This window comes from Juglans regia, chromosome 2 (assembly GCF_001411555.2).
Source record: "Juglans regia cultivar Chandler chromosome 2, Walnut 2.0, whole genome shotgun sequence".
Taxonomy (NCBI): domain Eukaryota; kingdom Viridiplantae; phylum Streptophyta; class Magnoliopsida; order Fagales; family Juglandaceae; genus Juglans; species Juglans regia.
The window spans coordinates 31,881,990-31,899,913 of NC_049902.1; the positions used below are offsets into that span (position 1 = coordinate 31,881,990).

The 17,924-nt window shown below is 38.2% G+C and overlaps 1 protein-coding gene across 1 annotated transcript; it reads right to left on the reverse strand.

The window, feature by feature from the left end:
• Nucleotides 1-399: 399 nt before the first annotated feature.
• LOC108990688 (ubiquitin carboxyl-terminal hydrolase MINDY-2-like) lies at nucleotides 400-14,495 on the reverse strand. Its single transcript, XM_018964722.2, has 12 exons — nucleotides 14,231-14,495; nucleotides 8,340-8,458; nucleotides 8,149-8,255; nucleotides 7,977-8,064; nucleotides 6,121-7,201; nucleotides 5,940-5,994; nucleotides 5,704-5,785; nucleotides 5,439-5,519; nucleotides 4,722-4,826; nucleotides 4,593-4,642; nucleotides 4,065-4,182; nucleotides 400-691 (listed from the first exon to the last, which is right to left on the reverse strand). Exons 1-12 carry the CDS (start codon nucleotides 14,382-14,384, stop codon nucleotides 605-607), a joined length of 2,127 nt encoding a protein of 708 aa, XP_018820267.2. The 5' UTR covers nucleotides 14,385-14,495; the 3' UTR covers nucleotides 400-604.
• Nucleotides 14,496-17,924: the final 3,429 nt, after the last annotated feature.

Sequence of the window (17,924 nt, forward strand, 5' to 3'; positions counted from 1 at the left end):
GGCTAATAGCCTGTCAAGATTATATAAATAAAGCCCAACTGCTTTTGTCTACACATCATGCCACGTAAACGTCTATCTAATTTGATGATACACAGTATGGTAAGCTTTCACACGTGGGCATCACATAGATGTTTCCTATGATCATTATTAGGATTACTGATACAAATATGACATGACAGTATACAGAGTTTTGCACATAGACAAGCTTTTTGGGGTGGGACATGTGGCCTAAAGTGGTCCTCCACATATCCTACCCAACACAAATCTCGAACAAGCCAGAGCTATCAAAGGACAAAGCATTATCTTGAATCTTTTCGAGTTAGTCGAGGGGAGAGCTGTCTTAATCTCTGCTTATTATTTCGAAAAGAAAAATGAAAATGCTTGAGCAGGCACAAAAAGAAAAGGGCAAAAGGTTTTAAGATTGGAGGGCCTAGCCATGTGCTACTACTATATGCTTGCATTATTTACAGTACAAAACTTTATCTCAAATCACGTGTAGGATGAATACAGTTGAGTAATACCATGGAATACAAAGGGGCAAAACACACACACCCCACCCACCATTTACAAGAAACTTCCAAACTACCTGCATTCAAATTTCACATCACATCACAGTACACTTCTCTTTTGACTTTGCTTCAGGTCTGGAGGACGAGGACGAGTCCGAGTCCCTGCCAGTCGTTCTTGGCACCTGCCAAAAGCCATTAGTCAAGGCAATCCATCTATGTAGCTTGCAGTCATGAGGGTAAATCTATGTTGAGCATAGCAATCATGCTCTGGTTGATTGCAGGGAATGATATCCGTGAAACAAGATGCAAATACGTGATGGCAAAAAAAATTCTCTAAATTTCAAATGTTTCGTTTCTTCTTCACCATCTCAGGATTAGTGTTCTATCACAGATTTGTGCCACAAAATAATGAGTGCATGAACTTCCCATAATCTGGATCTTATCTGATTTTGAGAGTGCAATGTGTTAGTTTGGTAGTTTGGGTGCTAAGTATAAAATGTTACCAGTTAAAGTGTAGAAACTATATTCCCCCTTACCCCACCCTCACAAAAAATAAAAGAGAGGAAAATATATCTAGCAATGAATTGCTTATCAGAAAGTGATTTAGGATCCAACAAGATATTTTGTGTTGCTAACACAACATGACTACTGAAGCTGCAGATAACGCCTAGCAACACTAAGTTTAATATTCTTAATTGTAGGGGAAAAAAAAAAAGAAAAAAAAAAAGCCTAGATGCATAATTTGATTTCATAATTAATCAGCAAACTAACAACAAACTGCAATATTTATGGTATATGTGTAATCTTTAATCAACATAGAGATGCAATATAGCCTATGATTTATTTATCCTGATGAAAGATTTGCATGACAAATGCATAAGAAATGACACAACATGTCCACCAGGATATGATGCTCGTCTGAAAATTTAAAGAAGGATTCACCTCCATTCCCTTTAACTGTGCATAAAACGAAGGATACTTTGGATATCTTGTCAGGAAACTATACATAGTTTACATGTAATTACTCTTAGGGTGTGCTACATACCCCCCAAAACAAAGTGATAAGTTGATAACCAATGTTTAGATTTTGGGGGAGCCTTGTCTAACACCCCATATCCATGACACATGACACTCGTGCCATTGTCCACAAATACTACAAAATATATAAAGAAATTTTAAAAAAATACGTCTTGGCCAAAAACAATAGAATTCCTTCCATTTGCGCTCACAATAATTGAAACAAAGTCCAAACTCAGTTTAACCCATCATGCTCACAAAACCATTCAACTGGACAAGTCAAATAATACCAGTCCTTCTAAACAATAAAATCGTGTTTGAGAAGGAAGATGCAAAATGAGTCAACGAGCACAAACACACGTGCTGACATAGTCCAACACTAGCAACTATACCTTGCTCTAGTATTTGATCTTAACAGAACACTCTGACCACTAAAACCCCAAATCACAAGAAGTCAATTCATATAGAAAGAATATTGTGATTTTCTATTAGACCAGAATTAGCATAAAATGAGGAGAAACAGCCCTACATCTCCAATGGCATCAGACACATGAAAAAATCAATTGGAAATCATATTTAAGAAGAAACCCATATCAAACTTAAGGATTGCAACTTTCCACTAAAAATTTACTTTTCCATCGTACAAAAAAAATTATGGGCATCATAACTGGGTCATCAAAGATTACTTTTTTTTATAAGTCAGGCTTACTCTTTAGCAGAAGCAGTATTCTTCTTCTTATCTTTTTTACTCAAAACCCTAATTTAACTTTAAAACAACTTGAACTAGCCTATCACTACACTTGTTAAGGCCTGACAAACTGATACAACCCAGACCACTAGCAAAGAACTGATGATAGTTAGTTATCAAGTTTCCCCAGATTAAAAACTAATTTAAAAGCTCAAGAACCGTTTCTTACGAAACAAGGGATGGTTATGGTCTTCCCAAGGGCATGCACTGTACATGAAAGAGATGCAAAACCCGCTTGCCGAGTTGGAGGCAGTGATTGCTATGTTATCAACAAAACAGGATGGGTTAGGCGTGTTAAGAGGTGGTAAGGTCCAATCAGGGGGAGTTGAATCACAAGTCATTTACACAAAAGAGCGGGCTTGACGTGTTAAGAGATGGGCCGAATCCTATAAAATTACATAAAGGAAAAAAGAAAGTTGGGTTTGGCCCAATTTCAATATCCAGACCCAAGAGAGTGTGGCGGGTCAAAAGGAGAAGCGGGTCATCTATATTCAAAGTGGGTTCTACGTCAGGTATTGGCGTAGAGACGGCCGAAACGGGCTGCCCCCACCAAGGGTGAGTTCGCTAATGAGTGGAGAACCCCCTCTCAAAGTTCTCTTCGTCAAAAAGACGGCACCCACAACGGAACCTGAGGTATTGCCGAGTCTTGGGGGAGATTCTAGGCTTTCCGCTAACCCAAAACTTCAAATGGCGCCCATGGCTCCACCACCCATGACGGAGGGAACCCATTCCTTGGTACCTCTTCAGGCACCTTGTGGATCAACACATAGCTCTAGCCAAGGAGGTGACAACATCAATGGCGTTGTGGAGGAGATGGTTCAAGATTTAGGAACTGGTGTGGAGGAAAGGATGGGGCTGTCATTGGTGCCTTGCGAGGAGGAATATTTAGGGCCTGACCTACAATTGGGAGCTGAGTTTATGGAAGATGTTGTCCCCCTGGTCTCTCTTCCACTGATTAACAGTATACCCGACTAATCATCGGATTGGGTTTTGGAAAAGGTAAATGAGATACAACAATGTGTGGGGATTACACGCGGAGGATTTGAGGATCAATTCACAGCACTACTCAATGCAAAAGAAGTGGGTCACATTCTTGAAACAAAATCAAGATCTAAGAAGAGTAGAGAGTTAAAGAGTCTTACTTGGGCAATCAACTATGACGCTAAGGGAGGTAGTCCAAGTCGAGGGAGGATCAGAGGGAAGATAGAACCAATTGTATATTTCTAGTAGGCTCCTTCGGAGTTTACAAATATTGAGGAGTGTGTTGGGGATTTTACAGCCACTTGGTGTATGGGCAAAACCTGGTTTGGTGGGATAGGCATTGCTGCACTGGTGGTGGTTTGGTGAGAGCTTGGGGTAGGCGCATCTTTGGGCTTGGGTTTGGGCTTTGTTAGGATCTTTTTTCTAGATGGGCTTTATGTTCTTTTTTTCTTCGTATCTTTTTCTGCATCCCAACTAGGTGTTTCTCTTATATACATTTTTTTTTATAAGTAATAAGTAGTTGTATTGATAAAGATAGGCATAGCCCAAGTACACCGGAGGTATATATAAGAATATACCAAATTAAGAATGTTTCTCTTGTATACGTCCAGTGTACTTGGCTATGCCTATTGGTATTAATAAATTGTTACTTATAAAAAAAAAAAAACTAATTTAAGCCATGCATAGGTGTTGTTCTTGTATATGTCCCATGTACTTGGCTTCGCTTATTTTAATAAAATTTTTATTTACTGATAAAACTAATTTAAATAAATCCAGTGTAATTTACACAATGAAACAAGAAATTCTACCTGGGGACCAATGATCAGACTCGAACTTCCACTGATGGATGACTGCTGTGAATTAGGACGCTGTGGCTGCTGTTCAAACTCCTGTTGTTGCAGAGCAATTGCCAATTGTAGATCAGAACTGCCACAACAAATTACAAACATTTTATTACAAATTGGAAGCCCACGAGCATGCCATACTCAAGAATTAGGAAAAGGAAAAATGAAAAAGACTTGGACAAATTCTTAAAAACAATCATTCGAAAGCATAAAAAGGAAAACAAGGCTGATTTTTAAATGTTGGCCTTCAAAGTTCACACTTTCCTGATTATATTGACTTAAGCATCGGCATTTTTTCTGAAAAGTAATTTAACAACAACAATTAAATATCCCATTCTGAAATAATAAAAACGGAGGACATTTATTGCACAAAACAGATAGAAGCAGACTGTGATACAGAATTGACTGGATCTAGAGACATGCATGGTATCTGTTCTCAAACAAGAAATTAAGAAATCAAGTATGCACCAGTAACAAAGTTGAGATAATTACTTTCCATCCAAACCCACTTGTGCTGAGCTATTGATGCTGGCAAGATAGTCCTAAGGTACATAAATTCAAATTAGTATCATGGAAGCAACTGCTGATGAGCTTAGGTCTAAACAACACAAAAATACACACAGCAGTGCTGGCCATAGCATTATGTTCATCCCATGTGTCATTTGCACGACTTTCTGCTCTGAATTCCTTAAAGTTACCCATCATGAACAGAGTATCCCCATTGACCTGAAATGAAAAGCATGGGAGGAATTATAATTAGGATACCAAACTTCAATGTAACACCTAACTAGATATTAATATTAGAATGATTAGAGTTCACAGACTTAAAGACACCAGTTGATTATCAGTTGGAAACATCACATTTACAAACAAAGAAGAAATTGGAAAAAGGAAAAACAAACCCACATTTGGATTTAAAGCTCATTCTAGATACCACTATGAAAAATATCACATTGATTGCTTCTATTTCTACCAATACAGGCGCAATATCCATGATAATGGTAGCCATTGTCATGCATTTATACACAAAAACTAAAAGGATTTGCATACAAACATACATATGTCCAATACTTTTTCAACCCTAAAAAGAACCATAGCCTATGGCATTAAAACCTTTTCGGAGAAAATTAGCGGAAGAAAACAAAACAGACAAACAAACTTAGTTTTGTCATTTTCGCTAAAGGACTTAACACCTTTGACTTCACAAAGAAAGTAAGCGTCAAGAATCAACACTTCAATCAGATTTCTACTAGGATTAAAGCAGCAACTAAACGTTGAAAAATTGATAATAATTGATAATGTGACCCAGTAAACAAGATCACAAAGTAAGCAGTTTACCTCATTTAATTTTTCCCACACCAAATCAGGCTGATTTATGTAACCTTGGTCTGTAGCTAGAAGATAAAGTTCACCATCAAACTGCAATGATAGAAGATTTGGGTATTATCTGAGAATTGATGTTTTCAGGGACAGTGGAACTTGAAGCTTACAAAATTGTATATGTTTTCCTCAAATGTTCACCATTAAAAAATGCAGCCAGAAGTTCATAAGCAGAAAAATCAGTAATTAACCCTTATAAAAGAACATACCAGCTCTTACTGACCTTAAACATGGTGCTGAAGTGATTATTACGGAAAAATACACAAAGTTCACGTTCTTTAAGACCATCTCGTAAGCAGAAAAGGCTGCAAAAGTATTGAAAGCAATCATATTGTGAACTTCACAGCATCCACCATGGCAAAACATGTGGATTAAAATAGGAATTAGGAGCTATGAGATGAACAATAAATAATTTTTTTTTTTTTTTTGATAAATAGAGATGAACAATAAATAACATACCCATTAATGGTCAACTGGCTAGCATTGTTTTTCAAAAAATTCCGGATAAGCTCACCTATAGCCAATCAGAAAGCAAAGAAGACGTTCTTTTAAATAAATTTGAGCTCATATTAATTGGTTAATTAATAGAAACAAACATGTCACACACAGCACATATCAACTTCTTTGATACACCACTAACCTTCTTGTGGAGTGATTTCATCTTTAGACCTTGAACTATGGGCATCTACAGTGCTTTTGTCAGCTTGTTTAGCAAGAACCACCTCACCCTCATACACAGGCTCCCGTTCCTCAAGAACTGTGTTTCTTGAATCCAATATACATTCCTCTCCTTCATATATGGGCTCACTGCCATCAACACTGGAAGTCAAAGGTTGGGCAGCATCTATGTGCTGAATCCTGCCCCTAGATAAATCTGAATTGGCATTTGGTGAAGATAAGTATGATAATTCTTTTGTGCTACAATCACCTAGCTTATCTGCAGGTTCAAGAACATGGGTTGTGAAAGAGGATTGCTTAACTTCTTCGCCCCCTCTAGAAATACCAATATCGCTATTTTCCAAAGATGCAGTTTCTCTTCCAGGAGAAAGGGAAGGGGCACTTCCACTCTGGAGTAATGTGTCAACACCACTAATCTCAGCCACATCAATGTGAAGGCTACGTTCTTCAGACTCCACATAAGTTGACTGATCAAGGTAATTACCCACATCAGTCTTCAAGAAAGAAGTAGCTGCTTCTTTCCCTGTATTATTTTTTGCAGATATAAGATCACTGCCATTGCTTTTTGCATTGCAATCATCTAAAATAGATTGTTCCAGTTTAGGCAAATTGTTGTCTTCAACACCAATGTGCCTCTCTAAACTATCTACAGAATCTACAGGCAAAACGTCCACACTTCCATATGAAATAACAGAGTCAGTCCCCCCATTAATATTGTCTACAAGAGTATCACCCACTGAAGTTGGCTTTGCAGCCTGAGACAGCTCCAGGGCTCTCAAAAGCTCTGCTTCTTCTTCAAGGTCTCCTTTTCTTGCTTTCTGGTGATCAGGGAGTGAGTGTGGAGAATCATCAAATGATGTAGTTTTCGAAAGGCATGGAGAAGGAACACCTAGGGTTGCAGTCGTTGCAGCAACAAAATCAACACAATCTTCTTCAGGATTGCTTTCTGATAGCCCCTCCATATTTTGTGTTTCAAGGGCCACAAGCTCTCCCGTTAAAGCATTGTATGACTTTGACCCAATGGCATTAGCAGTACCAGTGTCCTGGAAAAATCAGAAGTTCTATTATCAAACCAAAAGGCTTGAACCAACACTATCAGACCATTCAACATCTGGGCAGATTAGTTGCTTATTGTAGCCAACTGATAGCAAATTTCGACCATCAAATATGTAGCCTTTAAATAACTGCATATTCCAACTTCCAAAACCAATAAATTATTATACCAAGTCTACCAATTGCAAGGTGCCCAACAGCAGTAATAACTTTTTTAATAGTTAAATGCAAATTAAGACATCCAGCAACCCTATATCCTCCACTCTTTGTTTGCATGGGTGGGGATGCCATTTAGCCCAAAGACCATTGGCCCAAAACTGTAGTTTTTATGACAGCCAGAGAACAAAAACAATAAAACAGAAAAGAGGGAAGCACGAGAGAATACCTATTTAACCCCCAAGAATTCTTGGCTAATTTATATATATATATATATGTGTGTGTGTGTGTGTGTGTGTGTGTGTGTGTGTGTGTGTAAATTCCTTGCTAAATTTTAAGAGCTCGAGAGAGAATCTACTGAAGGAAATATGCTATGGACAAGTCATTGGCAACATGGAAGTTCAAAAACAACCCATGAGAGGCTTAAAGTTGAATATACTGGATAAGGACAAACTGCAAATGTATGGCATGAACAAAATTGTAGAAATCCCAGATCATATCTCATTGAACACAAGAAACCGACAATATTATTCCATTTGAAGAAAAAACTTGAAATGTCTCCAAGTAAATTATACTAAATAGCATGTCTGATGCCAGAGAAGTGCAAACCTGTGGATCAACTATCCAACCATGATATAATGGAATGTCCAGTAGATCAAAAATGGCACACTCTGGAGTAAACTCAAAATCATCCATCCTGCAGGTATCACGAAACTTTTTATCAGAACAATGTAAAGAAAACACCAATAAATGATCCCTAGAAGAATAAAAAATTTCGAACCTCCTGAATTTTATATTTACATCAATGCCAGTTGCAAGTCGAGGAAGCAGATCAATTGCATCAGAAATGTTCTGTTGTTGATTTTCAACATAGCCTGCATCCTTATTCTGCAACACGACAAGAAAAAACAGTTAATTGAATTTACCCAGCAAATAGGAGGCTCATAAGTGACAAACAAATAAAGAACTTACATTGAGATTACTGTTGGAATCAATTAGTCTTTCAGCAACCAGTGCAAGCAATTTCTCCTGTGAGACTTCGACTGTATCCGGACTCAAATTCAAGTTATTCCTAAGCAGAAGAACATTACCTGCAGCAACCCCAAGGGTAAACCATCCATTTCCCAGTAAATACTGACAAGACCCACGAACCATTGAACCATTACCGGCATAAAAGCAAGGGCAACCCAACCCCTACCCCCAAGTTAAAGAGAAAAAAATGGTAGTTTTTTAATAGACAATAAAATTTTATTAAATCAAGTAAATAGGCAAAGCCCATTGAGCTGTACTACTTGTGTACTTGGGCTATGCCCATTTTCATATTAATAAAATCTTTCTTGTATAAAAAAAAAAAAAGTAATTAGGCGAAGCCCAAGTACACAGGAAAGAGAACACCACTAGTAACAAGTTATGAGCTAGGTATGAATACAAGAAAATCATAAAACTAGCCCTGTTGAGGACAATAACAGAAGCCCACCAGAATAAGGTGTGGAAGAAGAAACATCTAAGATCATCCATAGGGCATTCCCAATCTTTAAAGTTCTGAACATGTAACTACCCAGACCCAAATTTTATAAGTTTGGGTAAAGATTTTATAAGTTTGGGCCACAGGCCCAATTTTATTAAGGCTAGAAGGAAGATTATTTTATTGGGCCCATTAGCTCGTATATATGAGGATCTAGTATCGAGGAGATATGATTGGATATGAATTTATGGACCTAATTCAAAATGGATTCAACCCATTAGGTCCATATATGGATGGATAAGACCAAGTATTTTCTAGCCAAAGCCCATTTGATTTTTTGCTGCTAAATTCTTGATAATTGGAAACCAGCCCTTTTTGGAGAAGTTAGAACTGCATTAGGTGCCAAGAAACCCTCTAGATGAAGGTATCTCCACTTAGGTTGTTTTAGAAGAATTCTTGCACCAATAGGAGTCAGTTACAGCCATGCTAGAAGTACAAACTGCAAATACCAATCAGCCTTGTTTTCTTGAGGTCCATCCTTGTTTTTTTTATAACTGCTGTAAAGACACCCTAGGAAAGTTGCTGCAATTCCAGGAGATTTAAAAACTAGCCTCACCTTATCAAGTCCAACCCTTTTTCAGCAACTTCAAGAAGGATTATTGATGCGTTTGTTATCGATAGAAGCAAAGGGGTAAGTAGCATGATCATACTCTCACATGTATGGTAAATGATGTTTTTAAATTATTATGAATGTATGGCCCTTTAGTGAAAGCCCCTTATGTACCAACTTATGATGAAATTGAGTTTCAATGTCATGTTAATATGTGTTTTACATGCATCATGGTAAGAAAGATAAAAGACAAGTTATGAAAGAAGCTTTAAGAATGGCCATAAGAGATGCATGAAACCAATGCAATTATAGGTGGATGTGCAAACCACGGACCTAAGCATGGTCCACCATAGTATTTTATGATAAGTTAAGCAGTTTCCCTATGGCCACAGGCACTGGAACCCACTGGAACCGGTGCACAACCCTCCGCACAGAGGTTAAGGGATGATGGCAATTAAAGAAAGGGAAATACAAGTTTAATGAGTTATGCATAGTAGTTTTACAATCTGACATGCCACATCAAGTCACTTAAATTTGTGGGTTTATTTTTGTGGAATGACTAAAACATTTTCTCTTCGGGAAAAGAGAAGTGAGCTAGACAGGTGATGAGAGAAGCAAAGATGCTAAAGTCACAATGCAGTGCCCTAGCACCACATTGTGTTACTACGTCAACTCTAATACCGTTCATAACAACTCAAGGAAAACATAAGTCACATATGCACTCATACTCCAAAAGAACCAATCAAGTTTACAATTGAAACTCCTTAGAATCATCATAAGGCCTAGTTCTACTAATTTGGGACTTGACAATATAAGTGTCCCACCCAAGATGCAGCTTAACTATAATATGGGGCATTACATTCCCAAAAATCCTAAAATGAAACTATTTATTATGATAATTCCATCATTTGGTTGCCAAGAAAAATTGTAATAAGTAGTTACTTTTTTCTACTTAATATTAGACTAACAAGAAGCCCCTAAACAATATGCAGCTATTTTTCACTTTGAAACCAAAATAACAATAAACTATCATTGGAAGACTCATTTTCCTTTATTTTTCCATGTTTCCCATCCAACATTCAGATTATAGAAAAAAGAAAGACTATAGATGAAACGTAGAGAGAAAAGCAAAAATATAAATGTTATTTCCAATTCTAACCAAACCAAAAAAAAAATGATGGAAGATTTTAGAATTAATAACTCCCAAATTTCCATAACACAAAATCAAAAAGAAATTTAGAATTGGGGCCCTTGCCCATCCCATGTCCCATGCAGACTGCGGTGCATCCGCCTGCATGGTGAAACCATGTGGGGGCGGCACCCAGGCTGGGCCCAAGCCAGCCCGGGGTTTACCACATCCCACCCGCGCATACACATATATATCTATATATTTTATAAGTACATATATATATATTAAAAAAATGTTTATAATGAAGCGACGTCGTTTTGGGTATCCCTGTTAGACCCCCACGTCGAGTTGCCTTTAGAGATGCCGCACATGCCCTAGTCTTGGTGGGGACATGCGTCTTGGCTAGCCCACAAGCATGCATTGGCTCGTGGGGTGACAAGCACGAGGCGCCCAACATGCATGCATGCCTTGGCCCGAGCGATGGCACACACGGGGCACCCAGCATGCCGGCCAGCAAGGTTAGTGAGCATCTGTCCATGCGTGCGGCAATGCGCTACGCACTCATGCGCACAACACTGAGTCGCGCGCCCATGCACACGGCATTGCACGCAACAGAGCGCCACGCGCGCATGCAAGTTCTAGTGCGCAGGCTCATGCGCACGTTGATGGGCCGCGTGGCCCTGCGTGCATCCATGTGCCGCAAGGCCACAGCACAGCCCCTACCGCACGCTAGCGAGGTTAGTGGCATGCCTTACGGCATGCCATCCAGAGCACGGCCCCAGCCCATGTCTTGCAGAGCAGGCATGCCATCCAGCGCATAGCTCCAACCCATGCCTTGCAGCCTCAACACCCGAGCTACCAGCTTGGGCCATGCAACCAACACCTAGGCCACCAGCTTGGGCCATGCAACGCGCACACATGGCTCATCATCAGCAAGCCATGTCGCACCACTTAGCCATGGACCAGCCCGAAGACCACCATGCACCAACCTAGCCCACCATGGGCTCATGCATGCCACGACTAGCTTGGTCCATGCCACTATGTTTATTCCTTTTACTTATTTAATTAATTAATTATTTTCAAGGGACCTATTGGGAGTTTCCAACTTGTTTTGCTTATAAATATGACATCTTTCCATTACTTGGGAATCTTTTGGCAAATACCCTAAAGGGAGGATTATTGTTTGAGAGATCATAAACGGTGCCTTTGCACTTGGGCTTTTTGGGTGAAATTCGTGAATCTCAAAGAGAGAATCACACTTTGCAATTCTTTGAATAAGTGTGATTCATTTATTTGTTCTTGCAGCTTTGTGCAATTCGTGAATCCAAGTTGTGTTTATCAATATATGAGGTTTATTCAACTATTATGCAATTCGTGAATCAATAGTTGAATTGTTATTGTTATTCATTTGTTCATTCAAGTTCTTAAGTATTTTATGTTTTTGTTCTTGAGTGTTCTTCATTGTGTTCTTGGTGTTCATCATATTTTTGCTCTTCTGAATCCATTAAACCCTAGAAGTCGACTAATACTTGTGTTAGCCAACTTTCCATAACTCATTTGCATAATCTTTTGCCCTAGCCAAAACACTCTTCCCAATTGAATTCAAATTCAAATTTCGGCAACACTTGCCTTATCTGAATTTGACCTAGCCGTCCATCACACTTGCCATATTATTGTTCCTACATTCTAGGAACCCTAATTGACCATCTTATTCCCTATAGCCGACCATATCCATTCCCCATTGACTTCCAAGATTTTAGGAAACTTTCCTAAAATCTCTCACTAGCCATACTCGACCAACCCTAGCCGCCCAACTCCAAAACACTAAACCCAAACCCTAGCCGTCCATCATCCATCTTCCAAACCCTAAACCTAAACCCTAAGTGGCGCCAACCCTAATTGACCTCCATTGTCGTGCGCCTCTTTCCACCATTGTAGCCATACACTTCATCAAACCTTTCCATCATCCCATTCACCAATTCAAGCCTAAACCCCTAACATCACCATGCCAAAGTGTTCATCTTGGCCACCATTGTTCGAGAATCAAGCAAGAGAGGAACAGGCTTTCAGTCATCTCAAGGAGATCCTAGGCATGGAGATCATAGTGTTTAGGGACTTGACCGAGGTCCCTAACAATCCCCAAAATGGCGTCATTTCATTTCAAGGTTACAAAACCTTACCTCTACGTGTATAAATATGATATTTTCTCTCTCCTCATTCCGCTCATTCGACTCCCAGTCCCAGCCACCCCCCTCCCCCCTCCCCTCTCAGGCCCTCCCTCCTCTTGTCTGCTCCTCTCCTGGCAGTGCCACTGGCCACAGCCCACGGCCACCATACTCGACCTCGACTTCTCTCTCATTTCTATTCTTCTCCACCTTCCCCTTTTCTTCTCCTCCTCTAAGCCTGCAGAGATGAGAGACTCAAAGAACTTCCCTTCGTGAATCATAGATTCATTGTCATGGGTAGTGGCAGGCGGCTACAACCGTGTGTGACACAAGAGTCCGTGACGCCGTGGCGGGTCTTCAAGTTTGATGACCGAAGTCACGACCATGGGCCATATAGATCTGCCCACAAATCTCTAAAGATCTGTGCATAGATCTGTATGACCCATGACTATGGTCATGGCCCGTGGGTCTGTTGTTTGATTTGATCGATTAGTTTTTTTGTTCAATTTGTTGATTATTTCTGATCTGAAAGATTAATTTTGTTTGGTTGTAGGTTTAGTTTTTAGTTTTTGTTTGGATTTGTAAGATCTATAATGTTTTCATTGTTTTGTGCGATTTTATTGGAATTTCTATAAGATCGGTAAGGATTTGTGAGTTTGTTTGGATTTTGGAATTTCTGATTTGTATTTGTAAGAGGGGGTGGCGGACGGATTGAGGAGCCAATCCACCCCCTGGCATCCAGACGGGGGCACCCCCTTTCCATGCGGGGCTGGGAGGCGGGACAGGAGCACCCCCCGGACGGTGGGTATGGGTAGCACCCCTACTGGCCCTCCATAAGGTAACTCGATAGAGTTAAGTGGGGGAAAAAAGAAGTACAAACACCAAACTATACTATTCCCAGTGCAAAAACTTCACGTCCAACAATTCCTAGTACAACTATTTGGCCAACATCACACTTTCCCGGAAAGCAAAGGAACATCTAATAGAACTCAAAATAAAACCCCTAAAAGTAAAAGCAAACCTAATTGCCCAACCCCAATCTTTAATCAGAAAGTAAATCAAGGTATGACAATTAAATTGATCAAATCTTGATTCTCAATACAGAATATTCCGCAAGAAACCACAAAGTAACATAAAGTAATTGCATTTGAATATCCAATTAATCATTGCCTTTCACGTTTGATCGCTCTGAAATCGTAGGAAAACAGAAGGAAAATCTAAATCCAAAACTTCCATTTCGAAAACCGCCTAACTACCGGGAGCAAGGTCATTTCCCATTGATTGTCACGAAATTCTCCGCTTACTCGAAACCGAAACAAAAATCAAATCTGAAACTCCTCCTCCCGTTTCACGGGAACCAAACCAACCGAAGAAATAAAACGAGAAAAGACGAAAAATAAAAGAAGAGAAGTCAAGAAAGAAAAGAAAAGAATACATACTATACATGTATATATCTAGTATATGTCTAGAGAGAGAGAGAGATGGATGAATTACAGATGGCAAGAAGAGGGCAGGGGCCATTGTCGTTTTGAAGAACGATAGGGGTGGTGCGTCCCAAGAATTGAATGAGCTTGGTCCTGTGAACGCAGTCCTTCACTTGCTGTTCCTGCCGCTGCTGTTCTTCGGATGATGGAGAAGCCGACGCCATTTCCGCGAGTGTTTTTTTAGCTACGGAGTCGTTCAAGAACCTCCAGTTCACGCTCTCGGTTTCACTTTCTGCTATGTAGACGAACAATGAATTTGTGTGACGACCCAAGCGTTTTTTAATTTCTTTTTTTTTTCTCAGAATATATGTATATATATATATTAATTAATAAGGGATTAGAGTATAAATATATAACTATGTGTTATCGAATATGCATATAGCAATGTCAAATATAGTATAAAATATTTATAATAATGTAATGTCTTTGTTCTTTAACGTCCGTAAGATGGTTCTTTTATGCTTATGCAATCAAATATAGTACAATAAATATTAAGTCTATATATAAATTTTACACAAAAAGTTTTCACTCTGATATTGATATAACTTAATGTAATACGTTAAATCTATTTTATAATAAAAAAATAATTTTACAATTTGATAAATCACATTAAATCATGTTAATTTATAAACTATTTTATATAAAATTTATGTGTAGATCTAGTATTTCTCATGTATAACTCAATGATAAAATAAAGAATAATTTTTTTTATAAGAAAATAAAGAATAATTTAAAACATACAATGGATAGATTTCCAATGACTGCATGTTCATCCAAAATAAAAAATAAAAAATAAAAGAAAAGAAAACCCTAGAATTAAGAACTTTAATGGCACATCTCCATCAGTATCCACAGCGTTACATATTATAGTCATTACCAAACCCACCGATAACTCCAACTAAGTTTCATTGGGTTTATTTATTTCATCAAAATCTTCTCCTTTTTTAATCTTTCTGTCGTTTATATAATGCCAAGTGGGCTCCAAAAAGAACTCAAAGGGTTGAATGAATCTTCAAGCTTTTTGGATTATCACATAAGATCAATTTGGTAATATTCTCCTTCTAACTTTTTAGTATTTAATAAAATCATAGGAAGTGGCCTTTTGTATCCATCTCGTGTTTGATTTGGGAGCATTACCCCATTGGCTGTACGTTTTGGAAGGTCCCACTTTTATAAATTATTATACAAACTATGGAGCTTGCTCTAAGTCTATGGAGCTCAAATGTTTTATTAATAATTAGCATCTTGCCTGTAAGAATCCCAGCTGCAAATTTGGAAAGTGTACATGTTTACTGCCATCCCACCATTAGATATGCCACAATACAGAGGCGGCACTAGTTGCCTTAGAGAGACTCCGATGCTTAAGTTAGTAACACAATATGAGAATAAATATATGTAAAAATGAAGTGAAATGTTTGTTACCTCTCCTGAGTTATTTATAGACGGACATGGACTTGACGTATCCTTCATGATCCCTTGTGAACCGGGGAGGATATCTTCTACTTTGTAGGAGTTATCTTCCCTAAAATAATTACATACAACTGTAAGTTAGATCTCCAACTCTTTGAGAGTTATCTGTCACGTGACTATAGTTACGGGCTCTTCATACGTGGTCATCTTAACCTTAGGCTAAAGTTTTGGGCCTACTTCTTAGTCGTGGGTCTGGCCAGCTAGGGGGATCTAAATATCCCCTCCATTTGGAAACTTGTAACACCTCATTCCCGTAAGCTAGGAGTGTCACGTGTATTTCATAAAATAAACCCAGAAATATATCTCATATTTAATAACTGAAATTATGATTTATTTTGTAAAAAAATCGTCTAATAAAATATCTTCCAAAAATATTAAAAGAATAAACTGAATAAAATTTATATCACAAAAGTAATTTTATTTTAGAATGTCTGAAACTAAATCAACTGTTCCTTCTAATCCTGGCATGCTCGCTCGTATTCATCATCCTCACCTGGGTGGTTAAAAATATGAAAACAAACTAAAATGAGTCGAAAACTCGGTAAAAAATCCATCACAATATAAACGAAATAAACATAAGGTTTTCATATAAGTTTTCATTCTGAGAGCTTAAAATTCATGACTGTTCATACTAATACTTATGTTATGCATGACTGATTTATCTGAATTAACTAACTGATCTGAATTAACTGACTGGCCAACACACTTAACCCTGTGTGCGAGGTTGTGCACCGACCCCACATCCCGCTGCAGCAAGGGGAGCCGCTGATAGTATTCTGGCATACTATGGTGGACCATACTTGAGTCCATGGCTTGCACATCCATCCTGAAACTGAACTGCATTGGTACCATGCATCTAAATGATCATCTGATTAACTGATCTTATCTTATCTTATCTTACACTTGAACTTAAGATAGCTTATGTGTCTTATACACATGAGATGCATGACATAATACATACATAATTATAATTCCTGAATTTGAACATGATGCAGAATGATATGATCGTATGCTATGTTGTATGACATGTTTGCATATGACATGAGTGGTGCATAAATAATGGTTGTCAATGAACTGGTTTGAATAATACTTATATATAAGCTGAATTGTGATGATCCTAATTTGTAATCAAATTACTTACCTCGTTGTGCTTCTTCTTGAATCTCACTTTGTAGCTCGTCACCTATACACAATATTAATTATCACTAAATCTATCTAGGAACAACATGTACTAATATCCTACTTAATTAAATTCAAAATCTAGAAGATAGTCGAATAAGTCTTTTGTTTAACACCATAATCAATAAATCCTGATATTTTAAATTACTAAATAATAATAACATATTATAATTTAGTAGAATACCTGGGCTATTTTAAAATAAGTCATAAAAATCCCAATTCTTAAAATAGATTTATTTTTCCATAATTAACATAATTATTTATCTTATAAGAAATCTAGTAAATATCATTTACATATTCTTAACATATTCCTTAATTTTTCTATTTAAAATATAACATAATAATTTTATTTAAAAATCCGACTAAATAGACAAAGGAAATATTAACTAAAATATTAGGTCCAATGGTATACCTTAAAATATATTTCAAGTTCTTTAAACACTTTATTATAAAAAAGAGCTTATGACTAATATATTTATTTAATAAAATTAAACTCAACTTCAAATAAAATGACGTAATAATATTCATAATTAACATATACTTAAACGTACGGCTATAAATGTAATTATACTTAAAACACTCCTTCAAAATACTAGATTAAAAAGGGCAATCTCATTTAACACCTGCACCAATTAAAATCTAGAATAAAACACAATTTAAAACATAAAGAGCAATAGAGGCTTGGAGGAGTGGGAGGGAGACGTACGAGGCAGTGGCTCATCGAGAGGGCTGCACGACACGGTGGCTCTGGCGGCTAGCAGGGTCACGGCGGCGCATCTGGAAGGTCCTATTGGTGGTGCGACGCCGAGAGAGGGAGAGAGGGTTCTATCATGCCGAAACGCAACCGAGAGAGAGAGGAGGGTGGTGGACTGCAGTGAGTTTATCGGAAAGGAGTGAGCTCGATGGGGTATAATCGGCCAGTGATTTTTGTGTCGTCTGAGGGGTGCTCCGACGTCCTTGAGGTGGCTAGTGAAAACAACTTGGACTGGCTGCTTCAAGGTGCTCGTCTACAGTTGCAAGAGGCCGCAGCGTGGCTAAGCTGGGTTCTTGGGCAG